The 17,576-nt window shown below is 42.4% G+C and overlaps 1 protein-coding gene across 2 annotated transcripts in view; it reads right to left on the reverse strand.

Annotated features, from left to right (window-relative positions):
- LOC121288298 (rho guanine nucleotide exchange factor 4-like) overlaps positions 1–17,576 on the reverse strand; it is a 486,453-nt gene that overhangs the window by 38,638 nt on the left and 430,239 nt on the right. For both annotated transcript variants that reach the window (XM_041206830.1, XM_041206839.1), the window contains 3 exons: positions 12,074–12,253; positions 10,270–10,464; positions 8,505–8,684 (listed from right to left, as the gene is read on the reverse strand). In XM_041206830.1, coding sequence (XP_041062764.1) covers positions 8,505–8,684; positions 10,270–10,464; positions 12,074–12,253 — 555 coding nt within the window. The remainder of the gene's footprint in view (positions 1–8,504; positions 8,685–10,269; positions 10,465–12,073; positions 12,254–17,576) is intronic.

The raw sequence follows: 17,576 nt of genomic DNA on the forward strand, positions 1-17,576 counted from the left end.
TATAATTATTCTTAGATGCCTAGTGTCATGATCACAGCTGATGTCACTATTGGACAAGTCAGATCCCAGAGTGAAACCTGGCTTGATAGATCCTAACTTTTATTTTTTTTTAGAATCCGTGGAGGTAAGTTACTGAAGACATTCACAGAAGTCTGCTGATGAACTTTTAACAAAAAAAAGACAATTATTAAACGAGAAAAATGAACTATATTGTACCAGACAAAAAGGTTAGAAAGATCTCAATACAGACAAAAAGATTCAAATATTCACTAATCCTTCACCCCGACTATATCTTTACAGACACATACAAATTTGGAAAGATAAAACAATTTACCATATTTATCTTATACTCTAACATTCAGGGTAAGTACGCAGTACATGTGAACCAACTACCGAACTGTGGTCAGACACACCACACTCCAAAGTAACTGACAGTTGCGACCAAAGGAGATTCTATGAGTTTCTCAACAACCCAACCAGATGCTTGTCACACCATGAGCCAACCCGTCTCACTGCAACTATGTCTTTCTCACAAAGGTTTCCAATCTCTACATTTGAAGAACACTCCTTGGAATTCTCTTCAAACGTTGCTCCCATTTGGACGGCTTCAACAAAGATCGACCTCCAAGGTTTCAGTCTCACCTCTGAGATTCCTTTCCTTTGGATCTCTGAGTAAAAACTCATGTCTCACCTTCAAAACACACTTTCAGATTTTTGGGCATGCCAAGCAGAACATCACTGCTCCAAAAGGGTATCTTTGCCCTTATGGCTCACAGCACGGATTCACCAATCTTCGGCTGCCCTTTCGGTCCTTCATGGCTTCTATCGAGCCCACTTAGTCTGCTCCCCGCAACTCTTTCTTTAACTTGGGAGCCTTTTTCTCTGCTCCTGTCATTTATCTTGGCTCAATGGGATCTATCTCTGATCCCTGTCTTTGTCCTTGTCTGGTTTGGGACCTATTCCCTGTCCTCTGCCCCGCATCCTGCTCCCTAGGACACCTTCTCAATGAATCATGCACTGCTTCAGGTTACTTGACCCTCAGTTTCACATCCTTTCACTTTTTTTTTCCTTCTGTAACTGTGTGCAGGGTCAGTCCCCGACCGAAAGATGTAAAAGAAATGAACCGCACGTGTGCACAGGGCTGGTTCCCAGCCTGAAGATGTGAAAGACACCAACTGCACTTGTGGCCCTTTTCTGGCTGGCGCATATGCGTAAATCCTGAGGCCTGCTGGGAATTGTGGTTCTCGAACTCCAAATTCCTGATTTAGGTAAGTATTTTGGGTTTCCTAACACTAGTCTAAATAAATGAACCCACAACGTGTTCCTGAGTTATTGCCTTTATATCATTATAAAAAGACAACAGTTGTGATGATAAAGATGTCAGCCTTCAGTAGTACCTTTAGCTCTGAGCAGAAGGCTGCCATTTAAGCACCATTCCTGAGACCTGAGCACATGATAGCCGACAATCGATTACGTCACTATTGAAAGAGTCATACTTAGATGGGATGCTAAACAGAGGCCTTGTCTGTTATCTCTGGTGGAAGTACAAGATTCCATGGTACTATTCCAAGATGAGCAGCGGAGTTCTCCCAATGTTAGAGAATCATTAGAGAGATTGCAGAAAAGATTCATGAGCACGGTTCAGTAAGAGGCGCATGGTCAGTGAAAGGAGACTTTGGCCTGAGTGAGACAGAGATTGAATGGGTATATTTGGGAATTTGGTTCAAAGTAAGAACTCAGGGCATAGAGGGAAAGAGGTAAGGTTTACTCCAAGAAGTAGAGTGTGCTGAGTGGGGAGTGAAGGGCGGGGAGGAAGTGTTTTTTTTCTTCTGCTCTTTTTCAGCCTCAAATATTTGATTTCCAATTTGCTGCAGCAGAAGGAGCAGGTAAATCTGTGACTGATATTATTAGTTTTATTAATATTGTAAGTACTGTGTTGTTTTATCAGCATTGTACACTTTACTAGCAGCGGCAAAGCCTATTGGGAGGTGTTGGCTTTGTCACTTATAATTAATTAGCAATTATTAATTAATTAACTCATATTGGAGATGGCAGGGCAGGTGACGTGCTATGATTGCAGGATGTGGGAGCTTCTGGATACCAGTGTGATTTAGGGTAAAGGCGTCTGCAGTAAGTGCTTGTGGCTGCAGGAACATTTGCTCTGAGTTATTGAGCTGGAGGCTGAGCTGCAGACACTGCGACATATCAGGGAGGGGGAAGGTTACCTGGACACTTTATTCGAGAAGGCAATCACATCCCTTAGGATGGAGTCTTCTGATTTGGTCAGTGGTCAGGGACAGGAGGGTGTGACTGCGAGTGAGACAGGTAAGGGGACTCAGAGGTAGGAGTGCAGGAGAGGTAAACCTTACCTCTTTCCCTCTATGCCCTTGCAATTGTCAAACATTTTGAAGTTTTTTCAGCTTGTTTGGATGAATGTGGGGGCTGCAGGGTGGATGAGCTAACTGGCCATAGTGCCGTGGTACAGGGAGCTATTCAAGTGGGGGGAGTTACAAGGAATGTAGTGGTAGCCAGGGACAGTATAGTCAGAGGGATTGACACCGTTCTTTGTAGTCCAGGTGGCTGTGTTGCCTGCCTGGTGCCAGGGTTCGGGACATCTGCTCGGGGCTGGAGGAGAACTTGCGGTGGGAGGGGGAGGATCAAATTGTTGTGGTCCATGTTGGTACCAACGAAATAGACAGTTATTAAATAAGTTACAACAGGGCACTTGGATAAGTTCAAGGTAACCAGGCAGAGTCAACATGGTTTTGTGAAAGGGAAATTATCTTTAACCAACTTACTGGAGTTCTTTGAGAAGTAACGTACGCTGTAGATAAAAGGGAACCAGTGGATGTACTGTAATTAGATCTACAGAAGGCATTTGATAAAGTGACACATCAAAGGTTATTGCTGAAAATAAAAGCTCATGATAAAGGGGGTAACATATTGGCATGGATAGAGGATTGGCTGGCTAACAGGAAGCAGAGAGTGAGCATAAATGGGTCTTTTTCAGGTTGGCAAGATATGATGAGTGGAGGGATTAGTGCAGAGACCTCAACTGTTTACAATTTATAGAAATGACTTGGATGGAGGGATGGATGGGATAGTTGCCAAATTAGCTGACGACACAAAGATAGGTAGGAAAGTAAGTTGTGAAGAGAACATAAGGAGGCTACAAAAGGATATGGATAGGTTTAGTGAGTGGGCAAAGATCTAGAGTATAATGTGGGAAAATGTGAAATTGTCAATTTTGGCAGTAAGAATAAAAGAGAAGCACATTATCTAAATGGTGAAAAATTGCAGAGCTCTGAGATGCAGAGGGATCTGGGTGTCTTAGTGCATGAATCTCAGAAGGCTAGCATGCAGGTAAAGTAAGTAATTACGAAAGCTAATAGAATGTTATCATTTATTGCGAAGGGAATTGAATACAAAATTAGGGAGTTTATGCTTTAGTTATACAGAGCACTAGTGAGACCACATCAGGAGGATTGTCTACAGTATTGGTCACCTTATTTAAGGGAGGATGTAAATGCGTTGAAAGTAGTTCAGAGAAGGTTTACCAGACTAATACCTGGAATGGGCGTGTTGTCTTATGAGGAAAGGTTAGACAGGCTAGGCTTGTATCCACTGGAGTTTAGAAGAGTAAGAGGTGACTTGATTGATACACATAGGGCAGAATTTTCCACTTGGCTGCGGGCACACACCTGACACTATCGAGCATGAAATATCGCGCAATGACATGGGGTGAGTGTCCTGATGTCATCACATACTCGCGCGATATTTCAGTCGGCAGACACACGCGAGAGTCGGCAACACACTGGAGGACAATTAAGGCCATTAAAAAGCACTAAAATTGGCACCAATTTTTCACTGCCTGTCCAACAATACAGTTGGCGGGTGGGCTAATCGGCCAGGCTGCCTTCGCATTTTTGAGGAAACCCCATCCAAGGGCAGGATGAGATTTCTGTGATTAAGAAAAAGATTAAAAGGCTTTGAAAATATTTTTGTCTTCTAAATTTTTTTGTAAGTGAAACTGATGTGTGGACATTTTTCTCTGCAGCTTCAAATCTTGATTCATCGGTTTTAAATTTTTCAGCTCCCTGAGGCTGCCTTCAGGGAGCTTTCCTTCTGCGCTCTCTTGCGCCCACGCTGACTTCAGTGCTCGCCCTCCTCCCGCCCCAGCCCTGGCAGTGCTGAGCCTTTCAGCGCGTGTTTCACGCTGGCTGGTTGTTAATTGGCCAGCCAGTGTGAAATTGCAGTCTGGGGCCAATCATGGCTGCCCACTGTCCTGAAAATTCTGCCCTTAAGATCCTGAGGGGTCTTGACAGAGTGGATGTAGAGAGCATGTTTCCTCTTGCAAAAGAATCTAGAACTAGGGGTCACTGTTCAAAAATAAAGGGTCGCCCATTTAAAATGGAGATGAGGCAATTTTTTTTTTCTCTCAGAAGGTCATAAGCCTTTGGAATTCTCTTCCTGAAAAGGCGGTGGAAGCAGAGTCTTTGAATATTTTTCAGGCAGAGGTGGATAGATTCTTGGTAAGCAAGGGGGTGATAGATTTTTGGGGGATGCAGAAGGCAAGTTGCAGATTTGAGGTTACTATCAGATCAGCCATGATCTTATTAAATGGCGGAGCAGGCTCGAGGGGGCTGAATGGCCTACTCCTGCTCCTTGTTCTAATGTATGTTCATATGTAATTTCAATTACATAAAAAGACTGGAGAAGTTGGGATTGTTCTCCTTGGAGAAGGCAAAGTTAAGAAGATATTTGAAAGAGGTGTCCAAAATCATGAGGGATCTGGACAGAGTGTATAGGGAGAAACTGTTCTCATTGGTGGAAGGATTGAGAACCAAAGGGCACAGATTTAAGGTAATTGGCAAAAGAAGCAATGGCGACATGAAGAACTTTTTCATGCTGTGAGTGGTTAGGATCTGGAATGCACTACCTGAAAGTATGGTGGAGGCAGGTTCAATCAAGGCATTCTAGAGGGAATTAGATTATTATCTGAAGAGGAAGAATGTGCAGAGTAACACAGAGAAGGCGAGGGAATTGAGCTTGGTGAATTTCTACTTTAGAAAGCCATCACAGACATGGCAGACTGAATGGCCCCCTTGTGTGCTGTCACCATTCTGTGTGTCTGTTTAGCCTGGCTAATATTTATTCCTCACCCAATACTTAAACTTATGGGCCCAAGTCTTTCGGATTGTTGGAGACCAGACGCACATGGGGAAATGCGCATCGGGGCCCTATGGAAGTCCTAACGCACGGATATACATGGGAATTGCCTAGGAAGTTTAAACTTTTGATGGGCAATTCCCATGCTGCCCAGGAGACTGCTAGTGTTCGAGTCAGAGACTTGGGACAGATCTGCAGTATTTACCTGGGTAGTTACCAGGAAATGTTACACAGATTAAAACTGGGTTTAATACCGGGGTAACGCCACAATCAACCCCTCCCATCACCCCCGACAATTACCCTGACTACCCCTGACCAATCCACCAACCCCACGCGACTACACCTCTTCGACCTGACTATCCCTGATCACCCTGCCCCGAATACCCTGCCTCGAACTGACTATCCCAATCACCTCCCCAAATGGACCCAACTACCCCACCTCAACCTGACTACCCCTTAACCACCCCCCAAACCAACCCGATACCCCGCCCGACTTGACTACCTCTCCCAAACCAAGCTGACTACCCCCAACTACTCAACTGCCCCCGACTACCTATTCCCTGACCATCCCAAATGCCCAACCTCCTCCAAAGACCTGACTCCCCCTACCACCGAACTACGCCCTGACCCAACCCGGCTACCCCCCAACCACCTTTCCCCAACCCGACTAACGCACCACCCAATCACACACCAACCACTCGACTAGTTCCCCCCAACAACCTGACCCGACTAGCCCCCCCAACCTGACCCAGCTACCCTCCTTCTCAACCCAACCACCATGCCTAACCATCCCGACTACTTCCTGACCCAACTACCCTCCCCACTCCAACCAGACCCAACTACCCCTGACCACCTGACTGCACCCCGGCTCAACCTCATTACCTCCTGATCCAACCCGACTACCACCCAACTACCCACTCACCACCTCACCCACCTAACCAGTCACCCCTACCCACTTATTGACCTCCCTACTCTCCCACCTACCCATTTTACTCAACCACCCACTCACCCACCTACCCACTCATCTGTCACCCCTCTTCACCCACCAATCTACTCACCTCCTACCCACTCACCCATCTCCCTACCTCACCCACCCACTCACCTCCTACCCACAGCCACCTGATCCACTCACCCATTCACTTATTAATTCACTCATCCATTCACTAACCTACACTCAAAGGCGGAAATGGCGGCTAGTGCCCTAAAAAGGGAGCATGTTGTGTCTTCCTCTGACTACTCCATTCCAATGGAGTTCCCTGGGGGACGCTGCGCTGTGCTGCGCATTTCTTTGACAACAGGGGTGATAACATTGTAGAAGAACTGCTCAGCAGCGCTGGGAGAATCTTCACACCCAGCATTGCGGTTGCTCAGAAGATTCAGGCCATGACCTGTCATTCACTTTATTGTTGTTGGCAGTTGGCATGAAAGCATAATAATTCTCATAATATTATTGTCATTTATTGTAAAAGTAGGTTAATCGTGGGGTTTGGATAGTTTCTGTGTGTGTCTGTGTGCGTGCGTGTGTGTGTGTGGGATTTAATTGAATTGGAGACTTTGACACATCAAAAGAAGCTAGGTTTGAAATGCTAAATACGGCAAACATGGTTGAAATCTTAGAATGTCAGGTGAATAGAATTAGCATTTTTACATAAATCAGGCTAGTTTGAATTTCAAAGAGATGGTAGGATGTTACACCTAACCAGAGAAGCTACGCCAAGCAGTGTGTTTATTTTTCCCCAAAGGTTACTGATGATAATAGCACCATGAAAAGAGTTATATTATGAGAAAGGTAAAGTTCCAAAAACATATGAGAGTAATGGGACTTAAATTAAAAGGGAGAAACATGTATAAAGGAAATGAGACTATGTGCTGGGAAGGCATTGTAAGATCTATCAGAAGTGTGGGAAGACTCCAGTATTTGTGCATTAAGCCTGCTGTCTATAGTAACCGAAGCTGGGAAAAGCCACTTTGAATTCTACTGTCCAGGGTATTGTGTTGACTTGCCTCAATCTGTTTAAATCTATTTTTTACCGTTGCCTTAATAGGGGTGTAACTGGAAGCCAGCTTAATTAGGGGCTTTATGAGTTATTATAGTAGTAATTTGTAGACCTATGTATGTGCTTAAAATCTTTTTGTTTGTTAATAAATATTTCATTTAGTTTTCTAAAAAATCTCTAAAGTCTTGGTGGATTTATTACCACTGAATTCGTGGCATGCATCTCGAAATAAAATACAAATTGCAAAACTGTTGTGACCGCATGATCAAGTTTCCCTCGTGGATTTGATTCGCCTGGCACACATCATCTGCTGCGTCATAACTGTGGTGCAAATTGACTACTGCATTTCCTTCATTAAAACAGTGTTAAGTATGCCAAAGTATCTGTTCCCTAGACACCTCTATTGCTCTCCTTAGCTTCTGTCTGAGGCTGAATGAGGTATCCTATTTGACCTTGAGCTGAACATCCTACCCTATATCCTCTCCACCACCAAAACTGCAGATTTTCACTTTAGTAACATTGCCTGAATTGCCTCTGCTTCAGCTCATTTGCTCCTGAAACCTTCATCTTTGCCTTTATTCCCTCTAGACTCGACTATAATGATGCTTTCTTTGCTGGCCCCTTATATCCTCTCACCCTCTGTGAATTTGAGGCCATCCAAAGCTTTGCTGCCTATATCTAACTTTCCCCAAAGTCCTAGTCACCCATCACTTCTATGCTCACTCACCGGCAACACCTCAATTTAAAAATTCTCATTCTTGTTTTTTAAATCCATCTGCAGCCTTCCCTCTCCCTATCTCTGTAAATTCCTCCAACCCTATCACCTTCAGAGATTTCAACATCCCTCCAATTCTGGCCTCTTGCGCGTCCCCGATCTTCTTCACTTTACCACCACTATCGGCCATGCCTTCTGTTTCCTATATGCTATGTTCTGGAATTTGCCCCGAATAAAGTTTTATGCCTCTCTCCCTCCCTCTCTTCTCCTTTAAGATGCTCCATAAAACCTAATCTTTGGCCAAGCCTTCGGCTTATTTTTCTAACAGATGCAGCTCAGCATCAAACTCTGATAACTGCTCCGGTGAAACATCTTGAGACGTTTTACAATATTAAAGGTTTGAAGGTGCTATATAAATGGAAGCTGTTGTTTTTATATAATTCAAAAGACCTTTGTGGACTATGGAGCTCTTTGCCATGTCTTAAGGCTGTGAAAGGCATGAGATGAGTTCTCATTGCACCCTTGTAATATTTCAGTGTCTCTGAATCTAACACTTGTGGTAGAATCAAATTTTAAAAAAACAAATGTCACCTGTAATCAGAAGAATGGCCAAAACTACTCACATATTCAAGGAAGCAGGAACCAATCTCACTCAGGTGGGGCTGATCTTTGTTGAACTTCTTCTCCAGACCTTTCAGGAATTTCTTCTGGAATTTGTAAATGTCTTCAATGTTCCCAAAGATGGTGCGTAACTGCTCCTCTGTGAACATGTCTGTCCTTTTTCGGCACTGCTTAACATAACCCTGTGGACCAAAACACCCAAGGTTTAACAAAGTGGTGGGGTGGGGGAATGGAGGGTGGTGCTATGTGGCAGAATGGATCCTGTACTTAGAGTTTGATGGATAACTCCCTCATATTTGCTTCAGCCACACTATAGTGCTCAGGCCCAAATGCACAGCCTCCTTGAATTTCTACAGCAATCAATGCCAGCCAATATTGCACTGTTAAAGCTCATGCACTGATGCTGCAACAGGTTGTTCCACAGAATAGTTGGATGTACGGTCATCCTGGGAATTTTCCATGTGGCAAATTTATCAGTTCTACCTATACTATCAGCATATAGTGCCTTTCCCCAGAGAGGAAGGGAAAATCAGAGGGCAGACCACCTAGGCAAACTTTCTACATTAACAGAGTGTCCATCTACTGTCTTGGCTAGGATCATTGTACGACACAGGACTTAAAGAAGGAAGGAGAATTATTTTTAACATTGGGCAGTCAAGCACACACCAACAATGCCGCAGTGAGTTTAACCAGTGAGCTGACCAGGAAGATCCCAGATTTGGTTCCTTTCAGTATTACATTCGTAAATCTCAACCAAGGCAGTGCTAGGTATGATATAGCTGGTGCTCGGTATGGCGACTACGTGAGCTGACGCTGAGTGAGGGCAAGATCAGACTTGACTGTGATGCCCCTGTAGTTGAAGAGCCAACATTTGCTACCTGTCAATATGAACAATGGCCAATTGGGCAAGATATCAGAGGTAACTGGATCCCTTGGAACCATGCTTCAACATATGCCTTAAGGAGAGAAAAGACAACAGGAAAAAGAACACAAGAAATAGGAGCAGGAAGAGGCTGCTATATTGCCTATTGAGCCTGCTCCGCCTTTCAATACAATCATGGCTGATCTTGGGTTTCGACTCCATTTCCAGGCCCGCTCCCCATATCCCTTAATTCCGAGTGGTCAAAAATCTATCTATCCCAGCCTTGAATGTATTCAACAATGCAGCATCCCATAACTCTCCGGGGTAGAGATATCCAAAAATTCAAATCCACTGAGTGAAGTAATTTCTCCTCATCTCTTCTCACCTCACTCATTTGAGAAAATGAAATGACCATTTTGTAGATCAACTCAAGATGACAAACTTGCACAATCATGGGGGGATACTTAAACATCAAGGCCAGATATGAACTTTAAAGATCCTTCATTCAACCAGATGAATGATGTCAGTGCAAGGAGAAAATCTTTGCTCTTCTTTTATGCAATATTGGTATTAATCACATCCACATCAGGTTTTGCACAGGTTGGTGAAGAGCATTCCATAGCCTCCAACCTCGGACAATCAGTAATCACCAAAGCTTGTATTGCCCAGACTGCCAACCTCTTGCAATAAAACCTTAAGCTTACTGCAGCTTGAAGCTGAAGTCATGTCAACCGCTTTGAAGAAAGTGGAACCTGAAAGTCTTTGAAGCAGTATTTCCATATTTCTAACAATATATTAATGCTTTGTAACAAGAAATTTAAAATGACTGACACTTGAACAGAAATCATTCTCTTCGAAGCCTGCACATGAATGGCACATTTGTAATGCGTCATCCCAGCCCTTACCTCACAGATATCCTTTAAATGTTTGATATAATCATTCTCTGTGCTCATAATCTCACTGATGACATTGGTCCTCATCTGGTCTTTCTTTGATTGGCCTGTGGCCAGGCGGCGGTTGGCACTGTTGGCATCATCGGGTTTTCCGTCCTCAACCTTGACTGGATATTCTTCCATGGGTTCATCCTGGTTGACCCACAACTTTAGGAGTAAGAGGAAAGGCAATTTTACATGGAATTTACAGTCTTTCCAAGTGGAACTTGTGTTCATAATGAGATCTGAAATGTTTGTGCACCAGGATGGTGGCCCTATTATTCCATTTCATTATCTCTAAAACTTCCTCTGGCTCCCAGTCCTGAATTTTAGTCTCTTGTACATCACTCATTTTCCCTGCACCCCACCATTGTGGAAATGCATCCAGCTAGCTAAGCTATTCCCGCCTTAAACCTTTATACTGGCTACTCCTCTTTTAAGATACCCCTTAAAGCCCACCTCTTTGACCATCCTTCCTTATATCAGTTTCTTTGGCTCAGTCTCCATTTTTTTTAACAAATGCCTCAGCAAAGCATCTTTTCTCTACATTTAAGGATGCTCTATGAATCCACGTACTGGTTCCACTTCTTATATGATGACTATCAATTAGTAACAACCAAGAGGGAATAACTCTGTCAGTCATCTTAACTGTAAATCACCATCAAAGTTGTTCTTTTTTAAACTAGTTTAACTTGAAAATATTCATGAGTATGGACTCATCATCTTTATATCACTGTGAATTGTGCTCAGCAGTTTCCATGTAGCATCATGATGTGATGTTCCTGAGGTATCGCCAAGGCAAATACAGTTCAAATCTTAATTAGAAGTTGTTAAATTCAAAAGGTAATCATGGCTAAAATCAACTCCTGTATCATTTGACTAAAACTGCTTAATTCAAATTACTGGATAATTAGATTTTTTTTCCAAACAAAGAATAATTGGCTTAACCAGCATAGATTGTAATGGCCATTGAGCAAAACTCTTAAGGTCGTGATCTTAAATTGGATAGAGAGTCACACAAAATGTCTGCTTGCTGTAACCAGCATTTTTAAAGCATAGAAAACAGCAATATTAATGTACTCCTGTCAATTGGCGACACATCGGGATTTCAGATTAGTCTGGTCTTCTTCAAACCCAGAAATTACACAAAAGGTGGAATTTTATAGCCCCGTTGTGGTGGGGGTGGGGCCATTAACTGCAGCGAGCCGTTCAAAAGTCAATTGACTTTGGTGGGAACAGAAAGTCCCGCTAGCAGGAGGGGTCATAAAATTTTGTCCAAAGTGCTATTGTGAGTCACTCATTGTCGACTTACGTGTTAATGTCAGGTAGTGAGTAAGCCTGAAACCCACTGTACATTTGGCAACTACCCTTTTTTATTTTGTGTTCACACTGAATGTCTGCCTACTCAAAAAAACCAATATTTTATCAACGATTAACTTTTTAGACAACCATTTTTGCACTAGTAGCAATCAAGCGATATCTTGTACCTCAAGGTTTCGCGTATTGCAGTTTAATCTGCATCGTGCTAACTATACTGTTAAAAAAATTGAATTAAATGTTGGACTATTCAATGTAATTAACAGCAAAGAATGCAACTGAGACAGAGCTTCAGCATTGCAGTCCTTTTGGCAGTCATAAACTGCTTGTGCTTTGCTCTCAGTTTGTGATGTCAACAGAAGTGCTCAATTCAATAGCTTGTGAACTGCCACTAACCCTGCCCCTCATGCCCTCTCCCCCCATCCTGTCAGTCTTCCTTCCTATATGGAATGGTCCTTACCCGCACAAAGCTGGCAGGAAACCAGCCTTCACTGTCCGCGATTCTTCCCCACCACCACTCTTTGTTGGTAGCATCCACTACTTCAATGACATCACCAGCTTTGAAGCCCAGCTCCTGGTCATCCATAGTGACATGGTCCCATAGAGCCTCTGCATACACCACACTGCCATCGCTGATGAGCTGCAAGGAATCAGAAACATTTTAATTGAATTACACTTCCAATGCAGGTTACAAATTTTAGCTTCTATCTTAAAAAAAACTTCACAATGGCTCATTGCCCCCCTGAATAAAATTTTCCAGATTTAATTTGGAGTGCTGAGCTGGTCTGTGGTGGGCTTTTTAGTAATGTGCCATGTTACCCATTTCAAGGAAAGTGCTACAAGATGGCTCATACCTGCGTGAAGCAGCACCGTAAGCACTCTGGATCAGATATCACTTTTAACTGGATTATTCCTCAGATCTAAGTGCGACAAGCTTCATGTGAGGCTCGACAGTAAAAAGAGTGAAATAAGTGCTGCTAGGTAACTGAGCATGAACAGGCAGTGACGGGCAATGCGCGTAGGTTCTTAATGCTAGGTAACCAGGAGAGAAAAAGGGCACAGTATAATTGTAAAAGAACGGTTACATAATACCAATTATTCTTTTAAAAAATTCCAAAACAGAACACTTCAATATATAAAAAGACAGATGAAAAATCCAAATCAATTTGTGCAATTTTGCTCAAATGAGGGAATTATCTCAATCAAGTAGAATACATATTTTTAAATAAAAGCATCGATTGGTAATGATACCTGTCTTGAGTCTATTTTCTGCCTGTTGATGGCAGTAGCATCAAACTACCATCAGGGCTCCTCCTGTTTTATGTGTTTCTCTACAATTCTGAAAAATCAATGTGATTGGAGAATGAACCACCATGGAATAGAAAGACTTATCCACCAACCAATTTTTTCCAATGACTTTCAACCAAGTTAGGACCGACAAGTCACTACACAATGTCCTCCACCTAATAGTTAATACTAGTGTTGTGTGCTTCTTACTCTATTAACTGGGGTTGAGTACCTTGTATAGCAGAAAATGATGCGGTTTGTAAAAGTGGGTTCTCAAATAACATCCAGCATCACATTAACTGTCTATCAAGATACTGAGAAAAGTGAACTTTGGAAAGAAAATCCCAGTTAAGATTTGATCACTACCTGCTGACAACCTTTCCATTATTACTCAGGATAGATGAGAGATGGAGATTATGCTTTATGGAAAGTTACAAATAACAGTTGGAAATATATTAACCCATTTTTACAGGGTTGAGTAACAAATAAACTGATTGTGTATTGTCATGAAGACACGATTTATGCCGAATAAAGATTTTTACTCCACCAGTGAGAAATCTGAATTGAACTTTAAAAAAATTTTGAAAGAAGCTAAAGTGATTTGAACTCACAACCCAAGATGGCTAACCCCAATTTGCAATTCATTGGAATGGAGTCAGTCTGTCTGCAAAACCCATCAAAGATATTGACTTCAGGGGATTGTGAAGGACTCACATCTCCTGCCTCTTTAGCGTGACATTTATGGCAATCACCTGAGGTATTCAATTATTGGAGATGGGCTTTTAGGACTAATAACTTGGACAATGGGACCCTGGCTTGGTTAGCTTCCAGACATGAGATAATCAACTTTTGGAATACTCTTCTTATGAATCCCTCTGGCAGTTGGAGAAGAAAGGGCACATGACAAGCCAACCTTTTGTATGTTTTAAGCACATTTTCTCAGCAGAACTGAGACCAAGCAGCTTAGGGAGAAGACATAATTGGGGTCTCTCCTGCCTCATTTTTCTCCAACATATCTGGCAAGACTCGAGTCCTGTTTGTTGATGGCGATCATCCAAGGGTGCCTTGCTGCAGTCACAAATTTTTTAAAAGAATCCAACTCAGCACTACCATCTCTTGAAGGACAACCAACTCAGCCACCTACATCTTTAAATCAGAAGCATAAAATTCAGCTTGAAGCTAGCTGAGTCATCAAACCACCAGCTGTTTACTCTTTTACCATTTTTTTATGGATTCTAATTCGGTCAACCTATCCTTCCCAACTCTGTAATCTGTGTGTGTTTGAACTTTGAGTGTGTGTGTGCGCGCAAAAGTCAGTGCGTCTTTTATTACTTTACTAGATTGGTTTAAGTATAATAAAGCTAACCACTTTCTTTGTTAAACTTAAGAAAACCTGTCCAATTGGTTCTTTCATGATCATGGCGTGTAAATAGTTAAGTACTCAGTGAATTGGCAAGTATATAATTTTCAAACAAAAAAAAATGTTACGGTCAAATGAGAAGAGGCCAAAGAATGGAGCTGTTTGACCCCTCCTCACCTGGCCTATCTTGTCCCAATAAAAACTTGCTTTTAGGCATGGTTGTCAGATGGATATAACTGGCTTGGTTGATATGGAAATGAGTGGATATTGAACAATATGGTATGGTCAGGTTAGCTTAGATGGCCAGTGTGTGGTTCAGAATAACATCAACTGTCATGGGTTCAATTCCTGTTCTGGCTGAGGCAGATCTTCCCTCTTGCCCTGCCCCACAGAGTGGAAGGCAATGGCAAATCACCACTGACAAAAAATCGCCAAGAAAATGGCTCAGGATGAAGCTTCAGCAGACAATAAGCCAAGGGCCTGCCTTTGGACAGAGCACACATGAATAATGGTATGGTCACATATCCAATCACATAACGTAAACAAACCTATAATTTAAAAAAGAAATATCTTTAAAAGTAACACCTTGTTGCACACATCATTGTATCAGTAGCTTGAACATCTGCTCTCTGATGGCCAAAATGACCAATAAGTCAAAGATGTAAAAGGATGGTTGGAGTATGCAGCAGCATGGTGTGATACCCTTCAAATGCAAATTATTACCACTGATAGTCTTTGTGTCAGTTGGTCATGCAAAACCCCATGAGAAGGGAAGCTGCTCAGAAAAAATATGATTGGCGGACATTCCATCACTAAAGGCTCTACAGAGGTTTAATGATTGAACTTCAAAAAAGATGTATGAGATAATTTCATAAGATTTGCAATAAACTATTCATTTAGCAGGCAACTTGGTGACATTTAATGAATCTTGCAGAAATACAATAGGGTTATGATGAGCATTGCAAGACTAGAGTTAAATGAGTCTGAAACATTCTTTACAGTATAGTTCAGTGCATGAATGTGAAATCACTTTCCACTGTTCTTTCAGTAATGCTCAACCCACTGGTACACAACACAAAAGCAAAATCCAGTGGATGCTGAAAATCTGCAACTAAAAGGGAAAATGCTGGAAATACTCAGCAGGTCAGACAGCATCTGTCGAGGGAGAAAGATTTCAGATCAGAACTGGACGAAGTTAGTGGTGAATCAGTTTTTAAGCAAGTACAGAGGCAGGCGAAGTGGGGAGGTAGTAAAGTACAAAAGGGAAGGTCTATGATAGGATGGAAGGCAGGAGACATTACACAATAAAACAGGTGATGGTGCAAGACAAAAGGAGATGGTAATGGAACATGTACAGAAAAGAAAGATGGGTCTAGAAGAGCTGTTAAAGGCGACAGCAGATTCATTAGAAACACCTGCTATGGAAGCAGTGGTTAAGATCTGAAACTGTTGGACTCATTGGTGAGTCTGGAAGGTTGTAAAGTACCTAATTTTAAGCTTGAAAATGGTCGAACCATACTTGATTGTTGTGATCTTACATTTCCAGGAACTGGTATCAAGTGCACACGTTACCAAAGCAACCAGGTGCTATGGTGATATCTGGAATGTGTGCTCCAAGCTGCTTCTGTTAGTAACTAGAAACATTATTGTCAAATGAGCAAGTTGGATCAAACCAAAACAGAAGCCATGGTGGGTAATAACCATAGAAATTGCCAAAGAATGACTTGAGTACAAAGACCAAGAAAGAGAAACATTCACCATGTTGTTGTGGCATCTCCTAGTGGCTCAGTTGATAAATCATGTTCCTGTGTGAATTACACAGACCTAGAAGGTCCCAAGTTCAGTAGCAGGTCTGAGCTGAATTACTCAACTTTACTTGGGTTCAAAGTAGAGGTGGCACAATTGACTATAGCAACTCCTGGGGTAGGGATGGGAAAGTAAACCAGGTTCCTTTTTGCTGTCCATTCACTCCCGCTCAAAATGTACCCTTTTTTCAGCCGAGGGCCAGATCAGTGTTCCAGCCCTCCCTTAACCCCCACATTGTGGTCCGCATCTCAAGAGTCAACAGTAGCCTTGCTGCCCCTCTCTGAGCTCATGGGAACAAGGATGATTTGGGTGAAGCCCTTTAGAGAGACTAGGCCTGTGGCATTGAATTCTAACATGAGCCACTACGTTAAAGAATGAAGGAAGACTAGTTTATATTGCTTGTGTAAATTTTGCTGGTAGATTTTCTAATTGATACATTTATTACCAATGAATTGTTTCTGATGTCCATTTAAAAGGTTAACTGAGGGCCATGAAATTTTTTTCAGAAGTAACAAAGCCTGCTGTTTGCACATGATTTGGTTGTTTTCACTCTGTGGCCTATTCTCTCATTCAACAAATCAGTTAATGAAAAAGAAAAAAAATGCCCCAAGGCAGAAGTGCCTGAAATGTCACTAGGACTACAAAGGTAGTTAACAGCAAAATTGCTGTCCAGCTGGGTATTACAGGATCAGGAAAGCTAATTTTGACAACCTAGGCTATGTAAATCCTGCTGCTAGGAGTCAGGAGGTGGATGGACTGATGCTATATTCTGAGCACACAGCAACCAGAAGCCTGAGGCCCAACTTGTAGCAGCCTCAGAGGCTTGAGGCACATTACTTTCCTGACTCCTATCATTGGCGCTCGGCAATGATAGCTACAACATTGTACCAGAACTGCTCCTAGACCATGTTAATGGCATTTCCATATCATCAAATGATAAGACATCAAACCGAGGCCTTGTTTAACCTCTTGGGCAGGCAGAAAAAAATCCCACAGCACTATTTGAAGAGCTGTGGAGTTCTTCTAGTGCCAATGTCAACATTTACGCTTCAACCAACACCAACCACACCACTTTAATTGTTCTTAATCATTGCTGTCTGTTGGGATTTGTTGTATGCAAATTATCTGTCAGGTTATCAACGTAACAGTCATTATGCTTTAAAAATGATCCATTGGCTGTGAAGCATTTTTGTAAGAGGTGCTCAAGAAATCGATTGTGAAGGTTTCATATTTTGATCTGCAGGTTATCAAGCAGAAGCCTTGGACCTGAAGATTATACTGGCACGAGTTCAAACTAAAACAGTTTACCTTTCCTGCTTTATCTTTGAGCTTCCCCAGAATCCCAGATGCTTGTCCCAGTGTCCCTTCTTCAACTTGGGCATCCCACTGAATAGATTATCAATGGGCCAGTATACTTGGAAGCAAAGTGGGAGGTCAGGGATGTGTCCCTACTCCTTTTGTTCATTAATATCCTTACAGTGGATCCACAGGAACTGTGGGTGCAGACTCA

This window comes from Carcharodon carcharias, chromosome 2, assembly GCF_017639515.1.
Source record: "Carcharodon carcharias isolate sCarCar2 chromosome 2, sCarCar2.pri, whole genome shotgun sequence".
NCBI classification, from domain to species: domain Eukaryota; kingdom Metazoa; phylum Chordata; class Chondrichthyes; order Lamniformes; family Lamnidae; genus Carcharodon; species Carcharodon carcharias.